This window comes from Leucoraja erinacea, chromosome 27 (genome assembly GCF_028641065.1).
Source record: "Leucoraja erinacea ecotype New England chromosome 27, Leri_hhj_1, whole genome shotgun sequence".
NCBI lineage: Eukaryota > Metazoa > Chordata > Chondrichthyes > Rajiformes > Rajidae > Leucoraja > Leucoraja erinaceus.
The window spans coordinates 6,232,458-6,257,913 of record NC_073403.1 but is presented as its reverse complement, the minus strand read 5'-3'; the positions used below and the strand labels follow the sequence as shown (position 1 = coordinate 6,257,913).

Here is a 25,456-nt window from a genome sequence, read left to right as displayed (position 1 = left end):
TGTTTAACTTTTTAGTGCCTGTAGAGAAATTTGACTCCTGAGTTTTGATGGTGCATTTAGTTTTGCTATTTTCCAGCATAAAACCTCCCTGAATAATGTCAACCTGCAAACACCATCTCCAGTGGGAATTTCACCCGGCCCGCTGGGAGAAACGCTTCTTATTTACTCACACCCCAGTTTCACTCACCCTCTTTCTCCTGGATCCATGCTCTTAAAAAGACCCTAAAGCGCCAGAGACCTGGGTTTGATCCTGGCCACGGGTGCTATCATTCTCCGTGACCGCGTGGGGTTTCTCCAGATGCTCCGGTTTCCTCCCACATTCCGATAATGTGCAGATTTGTAGGTTAATTGGCATCTGTAAATTGCCCCTAGTGTGTAAGGCCACTGCTGGTGTATGGGTGATCGCTGGTCGGCAGGGACTCCGTGGGCCGAAGGGCCTGTTTCCACGCTGTATCTTTAAAACAAAAAGCTCAAAGTCTTTCAGGTCTTCAGTGAGATCTTTGACTTAGTGTGGTCTTAAATAAAACCTCATATTCCTGGCCCAGGAGCTCAGGGCTCCGATCTCATCCTCTGCACCTCTGGTCCCTTGCAGGATGCTGTTGATCTCTTCACAGCTCATAGTTGGTCGTTCACTGCCACACCTTGCCATTGCTTCAATGACCAAATTGTTTCACATTCAGAGATAAACCGATGCAGTGCACAAGAGTGGAAGGTGCTGCAATAGGGCGGGAGGCTCTCAGGGGCCAGCATGGACCAGTTGGGCAGAGTGGCCTGTTCCTTTGTTGTAAGCAGTCGCTCCTGCATCTTCCACTTCCAATCAGAGGACACATCAGCTCAGCTCACCTCATGACCACCAGATTAAACACCAGCAAAAGCCTCCGCTGCCAATCTTTATTTTTCTATATAATATACCAAAGAACATTTACAACACCTCATAAATCAAAGCAGTATTCATCATACAAAGGCTATTTGCTAAGACAGCACTTATAAGAAACAAACAGCGGCAGACTGCGCAGTGTTCCCAGGATCCCAGCCACCCCCTCCCCTCCCCTCCGCAGCTGTCCTGCCACTGCACAGTGCTGCCAGCTGTAACAATATCAGACCCCCAGCACTTGGAGGTAGGAGATGCCAGACTCAACCATCGAGCCCAAAGGGAGTTGGGGTGAGGGAGGGGCAAGGAAGGGGTGGTGAGGAGGAGCTGTGAGAAAAGGGCAAGGATCAAAGACACTGCACCGATAGTTCTAGTTTGCGCCAGACTGAAGCTCAGATATCGGCCAACTTTCCAAAGGTGCAGCCTGAAGCACAAACCACCTGCTCAGTGCCCACTTTTTAATATCCATTTACGCCGCTCCTCTGAAAGACCAGTCGCCATCAGGAGAAGGCTCTGCACAGCGCTGCAACTCACTGTGAGGCCTGGGGCACAACTTGACCCTTCACTTTGCCTCCATCGTGGTTACTCTACAGCTGACTGGACTCTGGCTCCACCGCTACTCCCAGTCCTGCAAACCCTTCCGACACAACTCACCACTGTAATTGGCCAGGTGGCAATGAAGAGCAGAGACTAGAAACATTCACCACATTGCCCACTGTTGGCCTAGATAGAGTGGATGTGGAGAGGATGCCTCCGCTAGATGGAGTGTCCAGGGCCAGAGGACACAGCCTCAGAATAAAGGGACATACCTTTACAAAGGAGGCGAGTCAAATAATTTCTTTAGTCAGAGGATGGTGAATCTGTGGAGGCCAAGACAATGGATATTTTTAAGGCGGAGATTGACAGATTCTTGATTAGTGCGGGTTGTCAGGGGTTATGGGGAGAAGGCAGGAGAATGGGGTTGAGAGGGAAAGATAGATTAGCCATGATTGAATGGTGGAGTAGACTTGATGGGCCGAATGGCCTAATTCTACTGCTAGAATTATGAATTTATGATTGCATTAAAAAAAAAACGCGTGCACCCAGTGCAAAAGAGGTAAATTGGCTGAGTTTTCCCCAAATTAATCCAAGTTTCAGGACCTTCAGTCAATGTGGACTAGCTGGGGAATAATTAGGGTCCTCCCATGGAGTGCAGAGGAGGATTGAAGAGGAGAGCTAACAGGTGGTCAAAGACATGGAGGGCTTTGATAAGGACCAGAGGACACGGATTGAAGGCAACTAGTAGAATAACCAGCGAGGTGAAGATGGAATAATTCTGCTTCTCCAGTGAGGATGTTGTGATCTAGCGGACAGTAGTAGCAACTTTCCAAGGAGAAGTGGATAAATGATTGCAGAGTACTGGGTCGAATTCCAAATGCTGGCAAAGATGCAATGGGTCAAGTGGTTTCCTTCTGTGCTCATTCATTCTATGATGCCACAAGGCAATCTGGAGATGATTAGTTTGTCCATGAGACCTCACCAAAGCTCAGGCCCAGAACTAGGTAATTAGCGCCTCTATAAAGATCACGGTTTTGGGTGAATGGGAGTTTCAGTGGAGAAATCTTAGTAGAGACAAACTATTTCTTGCACCTCATCCCACATGAAGCAAAGCTAAGCAATTCCTTATTATTTTCAAAGAAAAATAAAATTTGACATCAGTCAGGAAAGAATGCATGATCCACCAAGGAACCAACTCTAGGATTGCCTTCCTTACAACAGCCTAGATGATTCAATGGGCTTGTGTTTCACACCAGGATAAAGACCAACCCTTTCCCAAATTGTCACACTGGGCAAATGTCCTAAATCTCATGAACAGTAATTGAACAGACACTTCCACGTTTCCTGCAGTTACTTGTGGGACCTTCTGGAAATGGACCTTGTTTCTACCCTGGCAAAAATTGCCCGTGATCAGCCATTATGGATCAAAGATTTATCTTGGTCTCCCCATATCTTGACTAACTCCAATGGAGTTGTGTGGCGTTTGCAGGGCATCTGACTGCTGCCACACCCCCCCCGGCCCTCATGCCCATGGTTAGTGTTCATGCTCAGCGTTCAATGGCACACTCGTGTTGGCTCATGTGGACGGGAACGACACCTGCCTAGGCTTGTGGTCAAACCACCAGTTTGGGCGACTTAGTGACAGCTGTAAGTCACCAACTCTGGGGCTGGTGGGATTCGAGAGGGTGGAGGAAGCAGACTCGAGAAACTTTGCCAGGCTTGTGATCATCCGGACCAGCACACTCATTCGGTCCGAGATCCCATGTGGTAACTGCAGAAGGTTTCCTGGCAGCTGCTGACTGTGCTACTGTCAGCCAAGCAGCAGTGGAAACAATCCTGTTTGATTTGACCCATGATATAGAGAATTTGGGGGGAATGGAGTAGGGTTCACCCTCCACTCACTGCTCATTAGTGAAGATCCACACCGTTATATAGGATGAAGGGGCCTGCCCAGAGCCTCACATTCACCCCCATACCTACCCATCCTGTTTATCTCCAATTTTGAAATTTATTACCAGTAATCTTATAACATCCAAAACATATACTAAAATAAAATCCGATTTCCTTCCAATCAGAGCTCAAAAATACAACTGATATTTCTCTGGAACGACTGTAAACACGATGGCCATCACTCTAATAAACATTGCGGGGACTACAATCCCACAATTCATTAAAAAATTCAATACTTCTTTAAAAAACAAATTAGTTACTTTTTCCTCGTTTATGAGTCCAAAGATGAATCGTACGATCAAAAATCATTTCATGATCCTGAGGGCAGAATCACATTTGGGGAAAAAAAAAAATTGCTTTGTGAAATTATTTTAAAAAAAGCAAAGTGACTCTTTGAAAGGCTCTGCTCAATCGAAGTATAATGCTCTCATTATTGGGTCTGACAAAATCTAAGGCATCTTATCATTAGAAAACAAGACATCAGCAAAGCTGCGACTGTGTTATACAGGGAGGAATGGACAGAACGACCAAGACTGAGACGAGGCGTTCTGACCTTTACTGCACCAGTACTTGGCGCTCGTTCTCACCCACAACCAATTGTGCTCTTCATACCGGCCGGCGCCTCCTGCTGCCGACCCGCGTTACTGCAGTAACATCGTGCCTCTGCTTGGGTAGCACAGGGAGCTGAGGGAGAGTCCAGGCCTCCCTCCATCCGGCAAAACGTTTTTTGTCTCTTTCTTTCTTTAAAAATGCAAAAAACGAAAATGAAAATGAAAATGTTTTGACTTCTGTTGTTCTGGAGACCAAGTCTCCCCAGTGTCCCACACGACTTTAGACCAAGTTCTTTGTGTTCAAGTGCGTTTTGTAGTGTTTGGTCAGGTGGTCACTCCTCATGAAGCGCTTGTGACACTGACCACACTCGAAGCGCTTGTCACCTGCAACACACAAGCAGCACACAGCAACGTTACTCGGGCTGCAACACCCTGCCCCACATGTACACTTTACACTTTAGCCCTTCTGCCCACCGAGTCCGCTCCAACCAGTCATCACCCCGTACACTAGCACTATCCCACATACTGGGGACAATTTACAATTTCACCAAAGTCATTAACCTGCAAACCTGTATGTCTTTTTTTTAATTTTTTAATTTTTTTAAATTTTATCAAAAAAATTATTCAATTATTTAAAAATATTTACACTACAATAAAACAAGCCAGAACCCACCACCATAATACAATACAAACATATATCCATAATATGACTACAACTATGATACAATCCTTATTGAGGATACATTCAACACCCTGCGGAGCCCAGCGGTCCCGGAACTCCTGCAGGGTCCCCTTGAACAGGGCGTATATCCTTTCTAACCTCACCCGGGCACGGACGTAACCCCGGAAAAGGGGCAGGCAGCCAGCTCGGGTAGAGCCCTCCACCGTCTGACATCTTGACTCGCGAATGGCCAGCTTGCCAACATGCAAACTCCGTACAGACAGCGCCCGTAGCTCAGGGTCTCTGGCGCTCTAAGGCAGCAACTCTACCGCTACGCCTCGGAACCACTCTTTTTTCCCACTATAATAATTATCGTCCTGAAGAAGTTAAGCAGTAAACACATCCCAGTCTACATTGAAGACACCTGATAATCAACGTCCATCTTAAGACAAGGTTCTGATGAAAGTTTATTAATTGGAATATTAACCCACATTCGCTCTCCGCAGATGCTGCCTGAGCTGCTGAAGTAGTTCCACCCATATCTACCCTTGCTTTACATTGCATTCCTCCTCTCCACCATTTTGTCTCCTTTCCACTTCCAGCCTCCATCACTTTCTGCCATGATCACCCATCATCTGTATCCACCTATCACTTACCAGGCTTTGCCTGTCCCCCAGAAAATTGCCACACAAGCATTTGACTTTATCTGCCAAACAAATTCAGTAAATAGATGCTTGCACAAACCTTAAAGGCCAGTTTTAGCAGCAATCTATTATGCCTTTAATTTACTGAAATTCACCTGGCGATAAGAATATTGGCAGACGCGACTTCAGGTAATAACATGCCACCTGTTTATTGTATAAAAATCAGGAAGTCATGATGCTACTTTATCGGACTTAGGGTGGGGATTACTCCGATTGGAGTATTGCATGCAATTCTGGTTAGCCCATTACAGGAAGGATTTGGAGGCTTTGGAATAGGTGCAGAGGGTGTTTACCAGCACGATGCCTGAGTTATAGGGCATTAGCTGCAAGGTGAGGTTGCACGGATTGTTTTGTCTGGAATGTTGGAGGCTGGGGGGGGGGGGGGACGGACCTGTTAGAGGTATATAATATCCCTAGTAGTAGGATAGTGCGGGGATCGCTGGTCGGTGCGGATCCGGTCGGCCGAAGGGCCTGTTTCCGCGCTGCATCTCAGAACTAACATTATGAGAAGCATAGACAAGGTAGACAGTTCCAAAACCTTTTTTTCCCCCAGGGTGGAAATATCAAAGATTAGAGGGAAGGACACAGAGTGCTGGAGTAACTCAGTAGGCCAAGCAGCATTTCTGGAGAACTGGAGGTGACGTTTTGGGTCGGGACCTTTCTTCAGAGGGCATTGCTTTAAGGTGAGCGAGGGATAGGATTTGCGGGGATAGGATTTTTATACAGAGGGTGGTGGGGACCTGGAACGTGCCGCCTTGGGTGTGGTGGAGGCAGATACAATAGTGGTGTTTAAGAGTCGTTTAAATCAACACATAGATGTAAGGGGAATGGAGGGATATGGATCATGTGCAAGCAGATGAGATCAGTTTAACTTGGCCTAGGGCGATCAGAACTGACAATAGACAATCGGTGCAGGAGTAGGCCATTTGGCCCTTCGAGCCAGCACCGTCATTCAATGTGATCATGGCTGATCATCCCCAATCAGTACCCTGTTCCTGCCTTCTCCACATACCCCCTGACTCCGCTATTTTTAAGAGCCCTATCTAGCTCATCTAACTGCACACGCATGGATTATGCGCAGACAGATGGTCTTGGCATCATGTTCAGCACAGACATTAAGTTATAGGAGCAGAATTAAGTCATTCAGCTCATCAAGTCTACTCCACCATTCAATCATGGCTGATCTATCTCTCCCTCTCAACCCCATTCTCCTGCCTTCTCCCCATAACATCTGACACCCATACTAATCAAGAATCTAGAAATCTCCACCTTAAAGATACTCAATGACTTGGCCTCCACAGCCGTCTCTGGCAATGAATTCCATAGATTCACCACTCTCTGACTAAAGAAATTCCTCATCTCCTTTCTAAAGGTTACAATGTCTCCCCTCATTGTGGGCCGAATGACCTGCTCCTGCGATGTACTCTTCAAGGTTCTACGTGAGACATTTAGAGTCATATACAGTGACACAGTGGAAACAAGCCCTTCGGCCCAACTTGTCCCAGCTACACTAGTCCCACCTGCCTGCACTTGGTCCATATCCCTCCAAACCTGTCCTATCCATGTACCTGTCTAACTATTTCTTAAAGTCCCAGCCTCACCTACCTACTCAAGCAGCTTGTTCCATACACCCACCACCCTTTGCGTGAAAAAGTTATCCATCAGATTCCTATCAAATCTTTCCCGCTTCACCTTAAACGTATGTCCTCTGGTCCTTGATTCCCCTACTGTGGGCAAGAGACTCAGTGCGTCTATCCAATCTATTCCTCTCTTTGCAAAGGGAATCAGCTCCACTGAGGCATTCTCAGCGTGCATCACTAACTGAGGGGTCCCCTGCATTCCGCTTGCTAGAATTTAGAAGATTGAGGGGGGATCTTATAGAAGCTTACAAAATTCTTACGGGGTTGGACAGGCTAGATGCAGGAAGATTGTTCCCGATGTTGGGGAAGTCCAGCACAAGGGGTCACAGTTTGAGAAAAGGGGGAAGTCTTTTAGGACTGAGATGAGAATTTTTTTTTTTCACACAGAGAGGTGAATCTGTGGAATTCTCTGCCACAGAGGGTGGTTGAGGCCACAGTTCATTGGCTATATTTAAGAGGGAGTCAGATGTGGCCATTGTGGCCAAAGGGATCAGGGGATATGGAGAGAAGGCAGGTACAGGATACCGAGTTGGATGATCAGCCATGATCATATTGAATGGTGGTGCAGGCTCGAAGGGCCGAATGGCCTACTCCTGCACCTATTTTCTATGTTTCTATCCCCCAGGCTGCAGCCTGACCTGTGTGAGTGCGGGCGTGCCTCTGTAGCTCGTCGCTGCGAGTGAACCTCTTCCCACAGAAGACCCAACTGCAGACAAACGGCCTCTCCCCCGTGTGCAGACGGACGTGGGCTCGCAGCAAAGACGTCTTCCGGAAAACCTTCTCACAACCTGGAATGTGGCAAATGTGCTTCTTCTTCCCAACGTCTCCACTTCTGCAATTAAACCAAAGGCACTCTGTTAACACTGGCGTTTCACCGTCAATGCTTTAGTGAGGATCTCCAGTCACTTGGGCGGCACGGTGGCGCAGCAATAGAGTTGCTGCCTCACAGCGTCCGAGACCTGATAACGGGTGCTGTCTGTACGGAGTTTGTACGTTCTCCCCGTCACCTCTTGGGTTTTCTCCGGGTGCTCCGGTTTCCTCCCAGACTGCAGGTTTGTAGGTTAATTGGCTTCTGTAAATTGTCCCTAGTGTGTGCAGGATAGCGCTGGTGTATGGGATAATCGCACCCGAAGAAAATCCACGTGGTCACAGGGAGAACGTACAAAGTCCGTACAGACGGTACCCGTAGTCAGGATCAAACCCGGGTCTCTGGTGCTGTGAGGCAGCAACTCTACCGCTGCACCACTGAATACATGTATGATATAATTTGCCTCCATAGCAAAACAGTTTCTCCATTGTATCTTGGTCCCATCTCAATAATAATGATAGGTTGAGGGCAGAGTTGCCATGGTGACAGGCTATTGATGAAGCTATCTGGATGATAGGTTAATGGGGACAATTAGAAAGAGAGATTGCAGAACAAAGGCGTTGGTGAAAGCTGTGACAGGGTCTGAGAAACAGGGTGAGGGAGAGATGATTATACGTTTACAACAGCAAGTAGCTGCGATCATCAATGCACTGCTTGAAAGGGAAATGGATTCAGTGAGAATTGTTGAAAGAGATCAGATAGCTACTTGATATGGATAAACAAAGAGCAAAGACTCGGGGAAACAGACCGTAAAATCTTGCTCCCTCATGCCTCCCAGGACTGTGTGCGTGTGTGTGTGTGTGTGTGCGTTTATGTGCGTGCGTGCGTGTGTGTGTGATGCGCGCGCGTTTATGTGTTTGTGCATGCGCGTGTGTGTGTGTATATATGTGTGCGTGTGAGCATATGTGCATGTGCACATGTGTATGTGCACGGGTCTCGTGCATGTGTCTGCCCGTGCGTGTGTGTGTGTGTGCGCGCACGGGTCTCTGTGCATGTGTCTGTCTGTGTGCGCTTGTGTGCCTGTGTGTGTGCGCGCATGCGTGCGCATGTATGCGAGTATCTGCATTTATGGGTATCCGCCACCTTTGATTTTTTTCTCCAAAAATAAACTTTACTCAGAATGAAAAGCAGGGCGTACCTTTTGTCGCCGTCCTTGCAGTTGGGACAGGTGCAGGCCATTCGCTTCATCTTCTTGGTCTGCTGCCCCTGCTGCCCGCTGATGTCGTCTGCTGGCAGGGCGGGCTCCACCTGTAGCTGGCTCAGCTGGCTGGGACTCAGCCCCGTGATGGTGATGTTGTTGGCAGAGACTGGCGACACCACCCCTGCCTGAACACTCAGCTGCTGCTGCCCTGCAAAATCAAAGAGTCTCCAGTGAGGTGCCGTATGCAGTAGAGGCCATTCAGCACATCTCCCTGTGCTGCCCATCTGAAGGGTCTGCTGGTCTCCACCCGAAACGTCATCTATTCCTTTTCTCCAGAGAAGCTGCCCGACCCTCTGAGTTCCTCCTGTATTTTGTGTTTGAGTATGAAGAAGGGTCTCGACCCAAAAAGTAATTTATTCCTTTTCTCTGGAGAAGCTGCCTGACTCTCTGAGTTACTCCAGCATCTTCAGTGCCTACATTGACTTTTCTCCTTGCGATCTTAATTACACTAATTCATAGATATATCCCGTATCGCATTAAAAGATTACTCTCTAAGATGGTGCCCAACCTAGGTGACTATTTGTGTGCTGGCCACAGAAGCAGATCTACAGTTGCATATTATAATCGCTCCACACTCTTAAATCTCCACTCCTACAACATTTCTACCTTAAATTGGCTCAAATACAATCATATATTGTCTTTCCGCTGACTGGTTAGCACTCAACACCCACGCAATCTGTACCTCGGTGTGACAAGTGACAAACTGAACTGAACAGAAACTAAACTGAAAAGATACTGCTTTAGGTCCCGAATCACTACAAATATGTTCATCTTAAATCAAAGTGCTGGAGCAAGTGAGCGGGTCAGGCAGCACCCTCGGAGGGAATGGACAGGCCATCTTTCAGGTGGAGTCCGAGGAAGTGTCCCAAACCCAAAACGTCATCTGTCCATTCACTCCACAGATGCTGCCTGACCCGCTGGGTTGCTATCTTGCGCTTCACGCTGCATCTGCAGATCCTTGCGTCTTCCAGAATTCTTATTGCCCATTTCACATTCTTACGTCAGCAACACCATCCTTCAGACTTGAGATACAGCGCAGAACCAGGCCCTTCGACCCATCGAGTCCGTGCCAACCAGCAATCACCTGTACACTGATAGAACACAGTACAGCACAGGAACAGGCCCTTGGGTCCACAATGTCTGTGCTAAACACAATGCCAAGACCGACTCTTATCTGCCTGCACATAATTCATATTCCTCCATTCCCTGCATATCCATGTGCCTAGCCAGTCTCTTAAATGCTACTATTGTATCTGCCTCCACCACTACGCCTGGCAACGGGCTCCAGGAACTCAACGCCCTCTGTGTAAAATACTTGCCCTGCATAGATTTTATCAACAATGCCCTTCTCACCAGAACCTATGTCCACTCGTCTTTGACGTTTCCATTATGGGGAGAAGGTTCTGACTGTCGCCCCTATCTATGTTCATGTTAATAAGTTATAGGAGCAGAATTGCCTTCCTCACTACCAATTCAACTTGCAAATTAACCTTTTGGGAATCTTGCACCAGCACTCCTAAGTTCCTTTCCACCTCCAATGTCTACATTCTCTCTCCATTTAGAAAATAGTCTACGCCTTTATTCCTTCCACCAAAACATACGACTCCACACTTTGCTACGCTGTTTTCCATCTGCCACTTCTCAGCCCAATCTCCCTAACCTGTCCAAATCCTGCAGACTCCCTGCTTTCTTCGCACTACCTGCTCCATGTGTGGATGATGACGGTGAGTGTGGATGGTGGTGGTGGGTGTGTGGATGGTGGTGGTGGGTGTGTGGATGTTGGTGGGTGTGTGGATGTTGGTGGGTGTGTGGATGTTGGTGGGTGTGTGGATGTTGGTGGGTGTGTGGATGTTGGTGGGTGTGTGGATGTTGGTGGGTGTGTGGATGTTGGTGGGTGTGTTGGATGTTTGTGGGTGTGTGGATGATGGTGGGTGTGGAGGTTGGTGGGTGTGTGGATGTTGGTGGGTGTGTGGATGTTGGTGAGTGTGTGGATGTTGTTGAGTGTGTGGATGTTGTTGAGTGTGTGGATGTGTGGATGTTGTTGAGTGTGTGGATGTTGTTGAGTGTGTGGATGTGGTGAGTGTGGATGTGTGTGTGTGGGGATGTTGTGAGTGTGTGGATGGACGTGTGGGTGGTGTGGATGTTGGTGTGTGTGTGTGTGATGGTGGTGGTGTGGGTGGATGTGATGGTGTGTGTGGATGTTGGTGGGTGTGTGGATGTTGGTGGTGTGTGTGTGTGGATGTGTGTGGTGTGTGGTGTGGTGTGATGAATGTGTGTGTGTGTGGATGTTGTGGTGGTGTGTGGATGTGTGTGGTGAGTGTGAGGATGATGTGATGTGTGTGTGTGGATGTGGGTGAGTGTGTGGATGTTGGTGAGTGTGTGGATGTTGGTGAGTGTGTGGATGGTGGTGGTGGGTGTGTGTGGATGTGGTGTGTGTGTGTGGATGTTGTGGGGTGTGTGGATGATGGTGGTGGTGTGTGTGGATGTGATGATGTGTGTGTGTGTGGATGATGATGTGTGGTGTGTGTGTGGATGATGTGTGTGTGTGTGGATGGATGATGTGTGTGTGTGGATGGTGGTGAGTGTGTGGATGGTGGTGATGTGTGTGGATGGTGGTGAGTGTGTGGATGATGGTGGTGAGTGTGTGTGTGATGGTGGTGAGTGTGTGGGATGGAGTGTGTGGATGTTGGTGGTGTGTGTGTGGGTGTTGGTGAGTGTGTGGATGTTGGTGATGTGGATGATGGTGGTGGTGTGTGTGGATGTTGGTGCGTGTGTGTGGATGTTGGTGGGTGTGTGGATGTTGGTGTGTGTGTGTGGTTGGTGGCGAGTGTGTGGATGATGATGTGTGTGTGTGGATGTTGGTGTGTGTGTGTGTGGATGTTGGTGGGTGTGTGGATGATGGTGTGTGTGTGTGGATGGTGGTGAGTGTGTGGATGATGATGTGTGTGTGTGGATGGTGGTGGATGTGTGGATGGTGGTGGTGAGTGTGTGGATGTTGGTGAGTGTGTGGATGTTGGTGGCCGTGTGGATGATGTTGGTGAGTGTGTGGATGATGATGTGTGTGTGTGGATGATGATGGTGAGTGTGCAGATGGTGGACAGGGCTCTGGTCTAAGTATCCCTCACCTGCAGCATTGGTGACCGTGACTGGAACGCCGGGCACCTGCAGGCCGTTGATGCTGATGGTCTGTATGGACTGGCCGGAGGTGAACTGCGCGGTGTTCAGGTTGATGGCCCCACCGGCCGGCGCGATCCTCGGCAAGGCGTTCCCTTTGCGGATCATGGAGCCTGAGGTGGACCTCTTCCCGCCCCCGACTGGGGCGATCCGGGACAATGTGCTGCCCCCCGGGGGACTGGAGGTGGGCGAGGAGGTGGTCTTCACGGGCACAGCCTGCCAGTTCAGATGTGGGGTGTTGAGGGACTGGGCGCGGATGATGACAGGGCCGGAGCTCTGCTCACTGCTCTGGATCTGGAAGGTCTGTTGGGATTTCTGGGGGACGGTGGGCAGGGTGTGGCCACTCATGGAAGCCGCTTGCACCACGCGGATGGCCTGCTGCGGGATGTTCTGCACGGCTTGCTCCTGCCTCTGCTGCACCACCTGCACTTGCTGCAACACATTGGAGCCAGGGCTCTGCAGCAGTACCATGTTGGTGCCCGGCTGTAACACGCTGCCCGAAGTCGCCTCCACCAGAGTCACCGTTTCTGCCATGACCGGGGGAGGGTTGGCCGATTTCCTCCGCGACCGTTTGCCCGGTTTGGCCAAGCCACCGCCGCACAGCGCCTCACTCGTAACCTGCACCGGCACTCCGTCCCCCGCCCCCATCAGGTTGCTCACGGGCATGGAGAGCGCCACGTTTCCGCCCCCCGCCAGCTTGATCACGTTGCCCTGGGACTGCACCCGCAGCGGGGAGGGGCTAGACTTCACCTGCACCGTCTGGGAGCAGGACTTGGGCGTGGTGGCAGTGACGAAGGCTTGGTTGGAGCCTTGGATGATCTGGATCTGACCCGCCATGTTCTGCTGGACATTGGCGATCTGTAGCTGCTGACCGCCCAGCGTCTGGAGCTGCGGCACCACCTGGTACTGAAGCCCTGGCCGCATGCTCTTGCCAGCCGCCGCCTGGTTAGGGACGGCCAGGAACAACTGGCCGGAGTTGGACGAGCTGACAACCTGCGACCCCTGGAGCTGGAAGACCTTCCCGTTGGCCGTGATGAAGCTGAGGTTGCCGCCGTTCTGCCCGTTGGGTGCCGGAGCCGGCTTCAGGAGCGGCAGCTTCTTGGTGACCACCTGCACCGCCACGGGGGAGGGCGAGGAGCCGGACTCTGCCGCCGGGGGGCCGATCTTGCTGCAGGTGGCTGCCAGCAGAGCCAAAGGGGAGGGCTGCGAATCCTGCAGCAGAGAAAGAGAACACAAAACCTTAGACACCTGTACACCGCCTTTTATGACGTAGAAACATAGAAAATAGGTGCAGGAGTAGGCCCTTCAAATCAGCATCAGCCATTCGGCCCTTTGAGCCAGCACCACCATTCAATGTAACCATGGCTGATCATTCAAAATCTGTACCCCGTTCCTGCTTTCTCCCCATATCCCTTGATTCTGTTAGCCCTAAGAGCTATATCTAACGCTCTCTTAAAAACTTGCTTGACATCCAGAAGCAGGTTAAATCTCACGCAGTATCGAGAACAGTGATGGCACGGTAGCGCAGCGGGTAGAGTTGTTGCCTCACAGCACCAGTTACACGGGTTCTATCCTGACTATCCGTACGGTGCTGTCTGTACGGAGTTTGTATGTTCTCTCCGTGACCTGCTTGAGTTTCCTCCAGATGCTCTACTTTCCTCCCACACTCCAAAGTTGTACAGTTTTGTTGCAGTAAAGTTAATTGGCTTCGGTAAAATTGTATATTGTCCCTAATGTTGATGGGATCGCTGTTCGGCACGGACTCGGTGGGCCGATGGGCCTGTTTCCACGCTGTATCTCTAAACTAAACTAAACCATGCTTTCTGTTGTAATGGAAGAAACACACTGGCCAAATATACACACCGCATGCTCCCAAAACCAGCAATGACTGGGCAACCTATTTTTAGTTTCAATGACTACTGTTTCCAGTTTGCACGTGACTGTGTGGGTTTCCTCCAGGAGCTCCGGTTTCCTCTCACATCCCAAAGACGTGCGGGTTTGCAGGTTAATCGGCCCTCTGTAAATTGCCCCTAGTGTGCAGGGAGTGGATGAGAAAGTGGGATAACGTAGAACTGTTGTGAACGGGTGAACAATGGTCGGTGGCGGTGGGTTGAAAGGCCCGTTTGATCTCCATATCTCAAAACTGACTTCTTCAAATATTGCTATGGGATTGCTTCCATCTGCCCGACTGCTTATCAGGTTAGTGGGAGGCCGTTTGGCCCAGCAGGTCCATGCTGGCTCCCGGCAGGGCCGGCCCATCAGGAGGACGCGCCGCAGAGTTGCTCCAGCAGCATTCCTCTTTGTGTGGGCAAGTGGGCATGTGTGCCAGTCACACATCAGAGTCCTTGCCAGGCTGGCATCTGCTGCTAGTTACACCTATTGTGCAAGCTGACACCAGACTAGATCATAGAACAGTACAGCACAGGAACAGGCCCTTCGGCCCACAATGTCTGTGTCCATATCGCACCATTCTGTGCATATACAAAAGTCTCTGAAATGCCACGTAAATGCCACCATCGTATTTGCCTCCACCACACTCCCTGGCAGTATGATCCTGGAGCCCACCACCCTCTGTGTAAAAAAAACATGCCCCGCACATCTCACAGAAATAGACTTTAAACTTTGCTCCTCTCATCTCAAAGCAATGCTCTCTAATCTTGGACATTGCCATTATCAGGTGCGGCAGCATCTATGGAGCGAGGGAAATAGGCAACGTTTCAGGCCGAAACGTTGCCTATTTCCTTCGCTTCATAGATGCTGCCGCACCCGCTGAGTTTCACCAGCCTTTTTGTCTACCTTCGATTTTCCAGCATCTGCAGTTCCTTCTTGAACACATTGCCATTATCATATATGCCTCTGCCACCACCCATGGCAGCACGTTCCAGCCCCCCACCGCCCCATGTGTAACAAAAACCTGCCCTGCACAACTCCTTTAAACTTTTCCCCCTCACACTTTAAAGCTATGCTGTCTAGTCTTTGACATTTCCACTCGGGCAACGAACATAAAGAAAGGACACGGTACAGGTGGGTGTCTGCCTAGTCACTAGTGACTGGTGCGAGGGTGTCATGAAAACTTGGGATGGATTATATTGGCAGAAAGGGGGAGGCAATGTACAAGAATAGGTTGGTTTCCCACAGTCAAAGTGGATGCTGCACCCACTTGTTTTTCCCCATGACTCAAGAAGCAGCAGACCGCCCAACAGCTGAAGGATGCACACACCTCCATTCTCTGCATACCCATTTAGAGTCATCGAGTCTTACAGAGCGGAAACAGGCCCTTCTTGCCCATGCCGATCAACATGTTCCATCTACACCAGTCCCACCTACCTGCGTTTGGTCCATATCCCTCTAAACCTGTCCTATCCATGTACCTGTCCAAATGTTTCTTAAACGTTACGATAGTCCCTGCCTCAACTGCTTCCTCCGGCAGCTCGTTCCATACACGTGCAAAAGTTACCCCTCAGATTCTTATTGAATCTTCCCCCTCTCACCATAAACCTATGTTCTCTGGTTCTTGATTCCCTTACTCTGAGCATCTACCCAATCTATTCCTCTTGATTTTATACACTTCTATAAGGTAATCCCTCATCCTCCTGCGCTCCAAGGAATAGAGTCCCAGCCTGCTCAGCCTCTCCCCATAACTTTAGCCTTCGAGTCCTGGCAACATCCTCGTAAAATCCTCTTAAAAATCCTCTGAAATGTTGTTCTTGAATCTGCCTCCACCGCCACTCCACAATGGGGAGAAGATGCTCCTGGGGGGGGGGAATAGCTGACTCCAGGAGCCAGGGCTTTGTGAGATGGCAGGTATTACAGCAGAGAAAAGGTTGCCGTACCTCTGTCACTGATGAAGCTGTTGGCTGGAGGTACTCGCTGGAATTAATAGTGGTGGTGGTAGCCATACTGTCCTGCTGGTCTGAAAGACAAGACGTATTGATTAATCACAACCAGTTCCTTGACAGCAATCACCTTCATTGGCAGCCTGATCAATTCAGCCCTGAGTTCCCTTGGCCGCTCCTGCCGTATCTTTACAGATGCCAGTTCCCAGACACATTTAAACATGGAACATTTGAATATTGCAACTGGTTTAGGCTTGTTATTGTCATGTGCAGTGAAAAGCTTTGTTTCAGCCAATCAGATCAAATATTATAAGAATATTATAGCATGTATAACACTATACATAGATAGGAAGATACAGAGTGCAGAATATAGTTCAGAGTGTAGAATATAATTCTCAGCATTGTAGCGCACCAGTTCCAGTGATAAAGTCTAAAGTCCGCAATGGGGTAGAGGTGAATCAGACAAGGACTGTTCAGACACATTAATCCAGTTGCAATGAGGACAAAGGAGATACAAGGATCTGCAGATGATGGAATCTTGAGCAAAACGCAAAGTGCTGGAGGAACTCAGTGAGCCAGGCAGCAACTGTGGAGGGAGTGGGTAGGCGGCGTTTTGGGCTGGGACTCTTCTTTAGACTGATGGAGTAAGAGGGAGATAATTGTAAAGTAGAGGTGGGGATAGGACAGAAGCGGCCAAGGGATAGGTGGGTACAAGTGAGGGGTGATTGACTGATGGGTGGGCTAAGTGACAAAGATTTGAGGTGAAAAGGAGACAAAAAAGTGTCAGATAAGGTCACAAGGAATAGGAGTACCTTGTCATAAGACATAGGAGCAGAATTAGGCCATTCGGCCCATCAAGTCTACTCTGCCATTCAATCATGGCTGATCTATCTCTCCCTCCGAACCCCATTCTCCTGCCTTCTCCCCATAACCATGACCAAGCTGCCACGGGATGCGAGAGAATGTCATGATAAACATTTATAAGACATTGGAGAAACAAGGAACTGCAGATGCTGGTTACCAAAACAAAAGTACACAGATTGCTGGAGTAACTCAGCGGGTCAGGCAGCATCTCTGGAGAACATGGATAGGTGACGTTTCACAGACTACTGGAGTAACTTAGCGGGTCAGGCAGCATCTGTGGAGAACATGGATAGCTGACGTTTCACAGAGTGCTTGAGTAACTCAGCGGGTCAGGCAGCATCCCTGGAGAACATGGATAAGTAACGTTTCAGGCTGGGACTCTTCTTCACTCATTGTTTGGTCACAACTGGAGAACTGTGCCTGGTTTGGGTGCCACACTTTAGTAACATAGTGAAGGCTTTGGGAGGGGTGCAGGAGGGATTTAATGGGCTTATTTTAAAAAACGAGGGTATTTAGTTGCGTGGATAGACACTGGATGTGGGGTTATTCACCTGAGAGCGGAGGTTGTGAGGGGATTTGATGAAGGTGTTTAGTTTTAGATTTTAGAATACAGCCTGGAAACAGGTCCATCGGCCCACAACGACCAGCGACTACCCACACACTAACACTATCCTACTCACGAGGGGAAATCTATAATTTTTTTACCAAAGTTAATGAACCTACAAACCTGTACGCCTTTCGAGTGTGGGAGGAAACCAGAACACCCGGAGAAAACCTACGTAGTCACAGGGAGACTGTACCAACAGCACCCGTAGTCAGGATAGATCCCGGGTCTCTGGTGCTGTGGGGTAGCAACTCTCCCACTATGCTGCCCCATCGGTTTAGAATCACGATAGGTCTCGGTGGGGCAAAGCTATTGCTAGAGAGAATTTGTTCCCATGGGGAGAGCGAACAGGAACAAGAGGGCACAGAATGGACAAGTCTGGAAACTTGCTGCAAGTGCTGAAAGTTGTTGGGGTGGCGTTGTCAGGGAAGATTCATCCACAGAGTTTAACTGAACAGGGTAAAGAGTTTTAAGAAAAATATTTGCAGGTTAAGAGGGAGAGGGGATGATAATTTGCAGGTGAAGCTGCCCTTGCACAGAGCTGGCACGACACCAATGGCCCTGTTTGCCTGCTGGAGCCTTTCAAGGACAGTGACTATTTGAGTAGAATGGAACTGCAGATGTTGGTATATGCCAAAGATAGACACAAAGTGCTGGAGTAACTCAATGGGTCAGGCAGCATCTACGGAGGATATTTGACTATTTGAATAATGTTCTGAGGGTTTAGTAATAATTAGGATATGTGGCTAAACTCACCCACCTTTTTCAAAATAGGAGCAGGGAGTCTTTTACATCAGCACAGGCAGCAAAGGCCTGGGTATGTTGTGTAAACCCAAGCAGAACACCTCAGGAACATAACACAACGTGCTGGAGGAACTCAGCGGGTCAGGCAGCATCTGTGGAGGGAATGGACAGGCGAGGTTTTGGGTCAAGACCCTTCTTCAGACCGGGGGTGACGAATGAGGAGAGAAAGCCAGAAAAGAGTTGTGGAGAGGCGGGGGAAATAAACCTGGCAGCAAAGTGATAGGTGGAGGAAGGAACTGCAGATGCTGCTTTAAATCAAAGATAGACACAAAATGCTGGAGTAACCCAGGACAGGCAGCATCTCGCCAGAGAAGGGATGGGTGACGTTTATCAGCCTGAAGAAGGTTCTCGACCCGAAACATTACCTTTTCCTTCTCTCCGGAGATGCTGCCTGTCCCACTGAGTTACTCCAGCATTTTATGTCTATAAGTAATAGGTGGATACTGGTGAGGGGGAGGGGGGTGGATTGAATGGCAGATGGGTGGACAAAGACAAGAGATGAAAAGGAGACAAAACGTGTCAGATGAGGAGAGGTGTGAAATGTAAAGCAAGAGGAAGGGATATCGGTGGAAGGGCCCATGGGAGAGAAAAATGGAGGATAAAGGAAACATGGGTCTCAGGGATAGAAGATGAGTGCCCTTACAATTCACTCCTCCTCTTGTTTCCTTACCGTTTGTCCCCTTTACATGACAAACTTGTGTAATTATCTCAACTTCACCCATAAACAGGGCTAATCAGCCTTCATTTCTGTGCCTACGGCTCTGATGGGACTTGAATCCATAACCTTTTAACATGAAAGAGCACTACCCACTGAGCCAGTGCCGACAGTGACCATGCCACCCTAACACGGAATAAATAGGCGCCACCCTTCCTTGGTCATCTGTTACGGGTCCTGTTTTGTTCTGGCCTTTTCTAACTTCCAGTTCCTTCCCCTCTACTTTCAGTCTGAAGAAGGGTCTTGACCCGAAATGTCACTCAACTTTTTTCTCCAGAGGTGCTGCCAGACCTGTTGAGTTACTCCAGCACTTTGTATCAATCTTCGGTGTAAACCAGCATCTGCGGTTACTTTCACTACAGAATAAATAGCAATGGGCAAGCACACAAAAATACTTTGAATAAAAGTGAGCAAGCAGTTATGCTCCCTCCCATAGCTGAGGTCTATTCTCCAGAATACAGTATTACTGTATCACAGAATACAGTAGTGAGCTTCATCAGAAATCCTAGATAGATCGGACGTGGAAAGAATATTTCCAGAAGCGGGAGAGTCTAGGACCAGAGCACAGCCTCAGAATAAAAGGACGTACCTTTAAAATACAGATGAGGAGGACTTTCTTCAGCCAGAAAGGGGGGGGGGGGGGGGGGGGGGGGGAATCTGTGGAATTCATTGACACAGACGGCAGTGGAGGCCAAGATGTTGGGTATTTTTAAAGCAGCGATAGATTATTGATTAATAAGAGTGTCAAAGGTTACACTGAGAAGGCAGAATGGGGTTGAGAGGGAAACATAGATGAGTCATGATCTGGCTCTGGAGAGGATCAAGAGGAGGTTTACAAGAACGATCCCAGCAATGAGTGGGTTACCATATGATGGCGCTGGGCCTGTACTCGTTGGAGTTTAGAAGAATGAGGGTGATTCCTCATTGAAACTAGAGAATAGTGAAAGGCCTGGATAGAGTGAATGTGGAGAGGGTGTTTCCACTAATGGGAGAGTCTAGAACTAGTGGTCACAGACTCAAAAATTAAAGGACGTTCATTTAGGAAGGGGATGAGAAGGAAATTTTTGTCAGAGGGTGGTGAATCTGTGGAATTCTTTGTCACAGAAGGCTGTGGAGTCAATGGTTATTTTTAAGGCAGAGATAGATTCTTGATTTGTAGGGGTGTCAGGGGTTATGGGGAGAAGGCAGGAGAATGGGGTTAGGAGGGAGAGATAGATCAGCCATGATTTAATGGTGGAGTAGACTTGATGGGCCGAGTGCCCTAATTCTGCTCCTATGTCTTATGATCAAGGTAAAGCACAACACTGACTGCAACACACCACTCAGTGAACTGAAACATGTGACAGCAGTGCACTGAAAGCTGCCAAATAATGCACCCATCGCATAATAAAACACTTTGCCACTGAATAAAAGAAGTTGCAACAGCATTAATAGAAAATTATTTCAGTTAAAGGAATCAGAGGCTAAAGCAAAGTCAACAGAATAGAGAGAGTACAGAGGAGATTTACTAGAATGTTGCCTGGGTTTCAGCAACTAAGTTACAGAGAAAGGTTGAACAAGTTAGGTCTTTATTCTTTGGAGCGCAGAAGGTTAAGGGGGGGACTTGATAGAGGTCTTTAAAATGATGAGAGGGATAGACAGAGTTGACGTGGATAAGCTTTTCCCACTGAGAGTAGGGAAGATTCCAACAAGAGGTCACGACTTGAGAATTAAGGGACAGAAGTTTAGGGGTAACATGAGGGCGAACATCTTTACTCAGAGAGTAACTGTGTGGAATGAGCTTCCAGTAAAGGTGGTGGAGGCAGGTTCGATTTTATCATTTAAAAATAAATTGGATAGTTATATGGACGGAAAAGGAATGGAGGGTTATGGTCTGAGTGCAGGTAGATGGGACTAGGGGAGAATACGTGTTCGACACGGACTAGAAGGGCCGAGATGGCCTGTTTCCGTGCTGTAATTGTTATATGGTTATATATAAGCAGGTGTTTGCGTTTCAGAATGGAGGGAAGTGTGCAGAGCAACTCCCCAGGGGCTGGGTGCGAGCGTTATAGCTTTTCATATTCATGCCTTGACCTTGAGTTTAATCGCCAACTTTGCAACTAACAAAAAAACTTGGAATTGCAGTGAACTATGAGGGCTATAGGCCCAGATTTCAAGATGTAGATCAGCTGGTGGAACGGTAGATGGGTGGCAGATGAAATGCAATGTCAAGAAATTCAAAGTGTTACATTTTAGAGGTAACAATATAAACGAAGGAGCACAATTCGAATTTAATAAAAAGGAATTGCAGGTTGGTTTCGATCAAAGGCACAAAATGTTGGAGTATCTCAGCGAGTCAGGCGGTATCTCTGGAGAAAATTGATTGGTGACATTTCGGGTCGGGTCTGAAGAAGAGTCCCGACAAGAAATGTCATCTATCTATTTCCTCCAGAGATGCTGCCTGACCCACAGTTACTCAAGCATTTTGTTTTTTCTTGAGCATAATTCTAATGGGGCAGAACTAAATGTAGTAGAACAGAGGGATCTAGGAATAACTGTGCATAGTTCCCTGAAGGTGGAACCTCATGTAGATAGGGTGGTAAAGAAAGCTTTTGGTGTGCTGGCCTTTATAAATCAGAGCATTGAGTATAGAAGTTGGGATGTAATGTTAAAATTGAACAAGGCATTGGTGAGGCCAATTCTGGAGTATGGTGTACAATTTTGGTCGCCAAATTATAGGAAAGATGTCAACAAAATAGAGAGAGTACAGAGGAGATTTACTAGAATGTTGCCTGGGTTTCAGCAACTAAGTTACAGAGAAACGTTGAACAAGTTAGGTCTTTATTCTTTGGAGCATAGAAGGTTATGGGGGACTTGGTAGGCCTTTAAAATGATGAGAGGAATAGACAGAATTGACATGGATAAGCTTTTTCCAATGAGAGTAGGGAAGATTCAAACAAGAGGACATGATTTGAGAATTAAGGGACAGAAGTTTAGGGGTAACATGAGGGGGAACTTCTTTACTCAGAGAGTGGTAGCTGTGTGGATTGAGCTTCCAGTGGAAGTGGTGGAAGCAGGTTCGATTTCATCATTTAAAAATAAATTGGGTAGGTATATGGACGGGAAAGGAATGGAGGGTTATGGTCTGAGTGCAGGTAGATGGGACTAGGTGAGAGTAAGTGTTCGGCACGGACTAGAAGGGCCGAGATGGCCTGTTTCCGTGCTGTAATTGTTATATGGTAACTGCATGGATACACAGGCAGATAGGTGCGTATTTTGTTGAAAATAGCAGGGAAGGTTGAGAAAGTTTGGCTTGGGAACAGCTCCATCCAAGGCCGCAAGAAATTGCTGGGATTTGTGGACTCAGCCCAGACCACCACACAAACCAATCTCCCTGCCATTGACACCATTTATACCTCACGCTGCCTCGGCAAGGCCAGCAGCAAAATCAAGGACGAGTCGCACCCCGGTCACTCCCTCTTCTTCCTTCTCCAGCTGTTATCAGGCTACTGAATCATCCTACCACATCCAGAGAGCAGTCCTGAACTACTATCTACCTCATTGGTGACCCTCAGACTATCCTTTATTGGACTTTGCTGGCTTTGCCTTGCATTAAACGTTATTCTCTTGTCATGTACCTATACACAGTAAATGGTTCGATTGTAATCATGTATGTTTCTGCTAACTGGATAGCACACAACAAAAGCTTTTAACTATACCTCGATACATGCAACAATAAACTAAACTGAACTAAAAGCGGTTTAAAAACCAAAGTGATCCTGGGCTTCAGAAGCAGAGACACTGAGCACAAGAAGTCTTCACAATCCTTTATAGAACTCTGTTTGGCCTAAGTCACATAATGCATCCAGCGCTGGGTTCCACACTTTAACTTCTAACTAGAATGCAGAAGAGATTTATCTGCTGGGAACTATATTCCGCACTCTGTATCTCTCTCTTTGCTTGACTGTATTCATGTACAATATTGTTTGATTTGATTGGATCGCACCCAAACAAAACTTTTACACGCTGCCTCGGTACACGTGACAATAATAAACCTAAAAAAAGAATTAAATTGCAGCGTTCGAAATGGAGCTGAATAAGTTTCAGAAGGGAACAAATTTGCAGGGAGAGAACAGGGGACTAGAATGGACAATGCACTGAATGGCCTCCCCCATTCTGAGATTCTGTCAACAATGTATCAAAAATATTACCCTTCTCTATAGCAAACGTCTGAGCGTCAGGACAGAATACATCGCGTGACTGTGAACCGTGCAGTTTCTGTATAGTTAGTTTGCATGCATAAACTGAACGACAGCATTCTGTGATACGGTTAAAAACAAGACTGAACTCGATTTTTGTACAGCTTCCTCACAGTGAAGACAAAACATTGAATGCACACACCTCAGATGTCATTTGAAGCTATCAGTCCACTGGTATTTTTGCCTCACTCATCGTTCCAGTGTTACTCACTCACCCTTTTCTCTCTCCCATCTGTGTTTATCCATCTTTAAACCGTTGTTCACCTCAACTCCTCCCCATGGGAGCTAATCAGTTTCCCTACTCTCTATAGAAGGTTTCCTTCAAATTCTCTCTGGGATTTATTGGGGGGACAGTCTTACTCCAATGGTTTTTTGGTTCTGCTTTTACCCACAAGACAATAATGCACTGTGATGTAGTATATAATATAAATGAACATCATTTAACAGTAAAGTTAGATACAAAATGCTGGAGTAACTCAGCGGGACAGGCAGCATCTCTGGAGAGAAGGAATGGGTGATTCTCAACCAGGGTCTGGACCAGAAACACCACCCATCCCTTTTCTCTAGAGATGCTGCCTGACCCGCTAAGTTACTCCAACATTTTGTCTATATTCAGTGTAAACCAACATCTGCAGATCCTTCCTGCACATAATCTAACAGCACCTTACAGCAATAAGTGATTAATGCTTCGGCTAGTAGGGAAATTATTAATAATCCACTATAGAGATTGGTTTAACAGTGACTAATGCTAAGGGAGTGAAATGGCTCGCACAGTGGTCAAAAATCACTCCACAATATAGGTCAGTGTTGGATCAAGAGTCACCGCATCTGGCAGACCTACCCACAGCTGGCAGACAGCTGTCACTGCTGTGCTCAGGCTACCTGTTGCACCCTTGAGCCACTGACCTGTGGAAGGGTAGAATGTTTGGCTTTTAATCCAAAGCTTCTCGGGAAACATTGACTTGACTTTGGTATTAAACATTTGTCGAGTGGAGAGGTGAAAAGTAATTAACATTAGATTAACTGCTGTAACATCTATTTTTTCACCACAAATTCTGGAGTAGGTCCCTCTGACCCCAGTCTGGGTCACGCCCCTCGCAGGTCCCGTTTCCCCCTCCCCCCTAGGTCTGGGTTCATAGGCTCTAGAAGCAGAATTAGGACATTTGGCCCATCGAATCTACTCTGCCATTCAATCATGGCTGACCTTTCTTTCCATCTCAACCCCATTCTCCTACATTAGTTAGTTAGTTTCACCCCACAGTCCCTGAAACCCTTACCCTGGTACCCTCTACCCCCAAATCTAGGTCAGGTTTCTTGGTCCCTTACCCCCATATGGGTCGGGTATCTCTAATAGGGGTTAGAGTCTAGGTTAGGGTCTCTGACCCCACTATCCCCTGTCTGGGTCAAATCCCTCTACTACCCAAGTCTATGTCAAGTCTCTCTGAACCCTTTACTCTATCTGGTTCAAATCCCCAAGCCCTCAGGCCCAGGTCAGGCTTTCTGACCCCTCTACCCCCAACTCTAGGTCGGGTATCTCCGACCTCTCTACCCCAAGTTGGCTGAGGACCTTCTAAACTCACACCCTCGTCCCCTCAACAGGAGGGCAGCAAGGCGGGGCGGCCGGAACCGCCTCCTGGCAATGGTTGGGCACCTTGCCATCTCCATGTTGGCACGACGGGGAACCCCGGCAGCTTCGAGAAAAAAATAAAACAATAATAAATGTCGATTTCGGCTGGCAAATTAAACAAATACATTTTGTTTGGAGGAGGAGGAGGAGGAGGAGGAAGGAAAAAAAAAACTTTGCAATGTGCAGGAGTTTGCATTGGAGGGCGTGAGATAGGTTTGGCGCTGCATCGGGCTGCGGGAGCGATGCACGGAGCGGGAGCGATGCACGGAGCGGGAGCGGGAGCCGCCGGCCCGGCCGGCCCGCCCGCCGTCACTCCCCTCCCCCCCCCCCCCCCCCTCGCCAGCCCGCGCCCGCCAGCCCGCGCCCGCCCCGCTCACTCGGCCCGCCCGCCCGCCCGCCCGCCCGCAGGCCCGACGCCCCGGCTCCAGTCCCAGTCCCGCCGACCGACACACACCAGGCCCCACATTTACTTCAGAACCGACGACATATATTTGACAAAACCACGACCTACCGCTCATGATGTTTTATTCACTTTAAGAGGGTCAAAGTGGAGCGTCGCCGCCGCCGCCGCCGCCGGCCAATCGCCATCGGGTCCCGCCCACCGCCGGCCT

General features: G+C 48.4%; 1 protein-coding gene across 2 annotated transcripts; it reads right to left on the bottom strand.

The window, feature by feature from the left end:
* Positions 1 to 879: 879 nt before the first annotated feature.
* Positions 880 to 25,456, bottom strand: sp2 (sp2 transcription factor). 2 transcript variants are annotated; one of them, XM_055656917.1, is made up of 7 exons: positions 25,357 to 25,456; positions 18,222 to 18,357; positions 15,991 to 16,070; positions 12,109 to 13,369; positions 8,921 to 9,131; positions 7,553 to 7,746; positions 880 to 4,293 (listed from the first exon to the last, which is right to left on the bottom strand). In XM_055656917.1, the coding sequence occupies exons 3-7, from the start codon at positions 16,054 to 16,056 to the stop codon at positions 4,190 to 4,192; spliced, it is 1,836 nt and encodes a 611-aa protein (XP_055512892.1). In that variant the 5' UTR covers positions 16,057 to 16,070; positions 18,222 to 18,357; positions 25,357 to 25,456; the 3' UTR covers positions 880 to 4,189. The 2 variants fall into 2 exon arrangements, with proteins under 2 accessions (XP_055512892.1, XP_055512891.1); XM_055656916.1 differs by lacking the exon at positions 18,222 to 18,357.

Coding starts and splice junctions, on each gene's coding strand:
- sp2 (XM_055656916.1), bottom strand. Junction 7,747..8,920: donor TGCAAGGACGGCGACAAAAG/GTACGCCCTGCT, acceptor GTTTAATTGCAG/AAGTGGAGACGTTGGGAAGA. Junction 4,294..7,552: donor GCACGCCCGCACTCACACAG/GTCAGGCTGCAG, acceptor TGTGTGTTGCAG/GTGACAAGCGCTTCGAGTGT.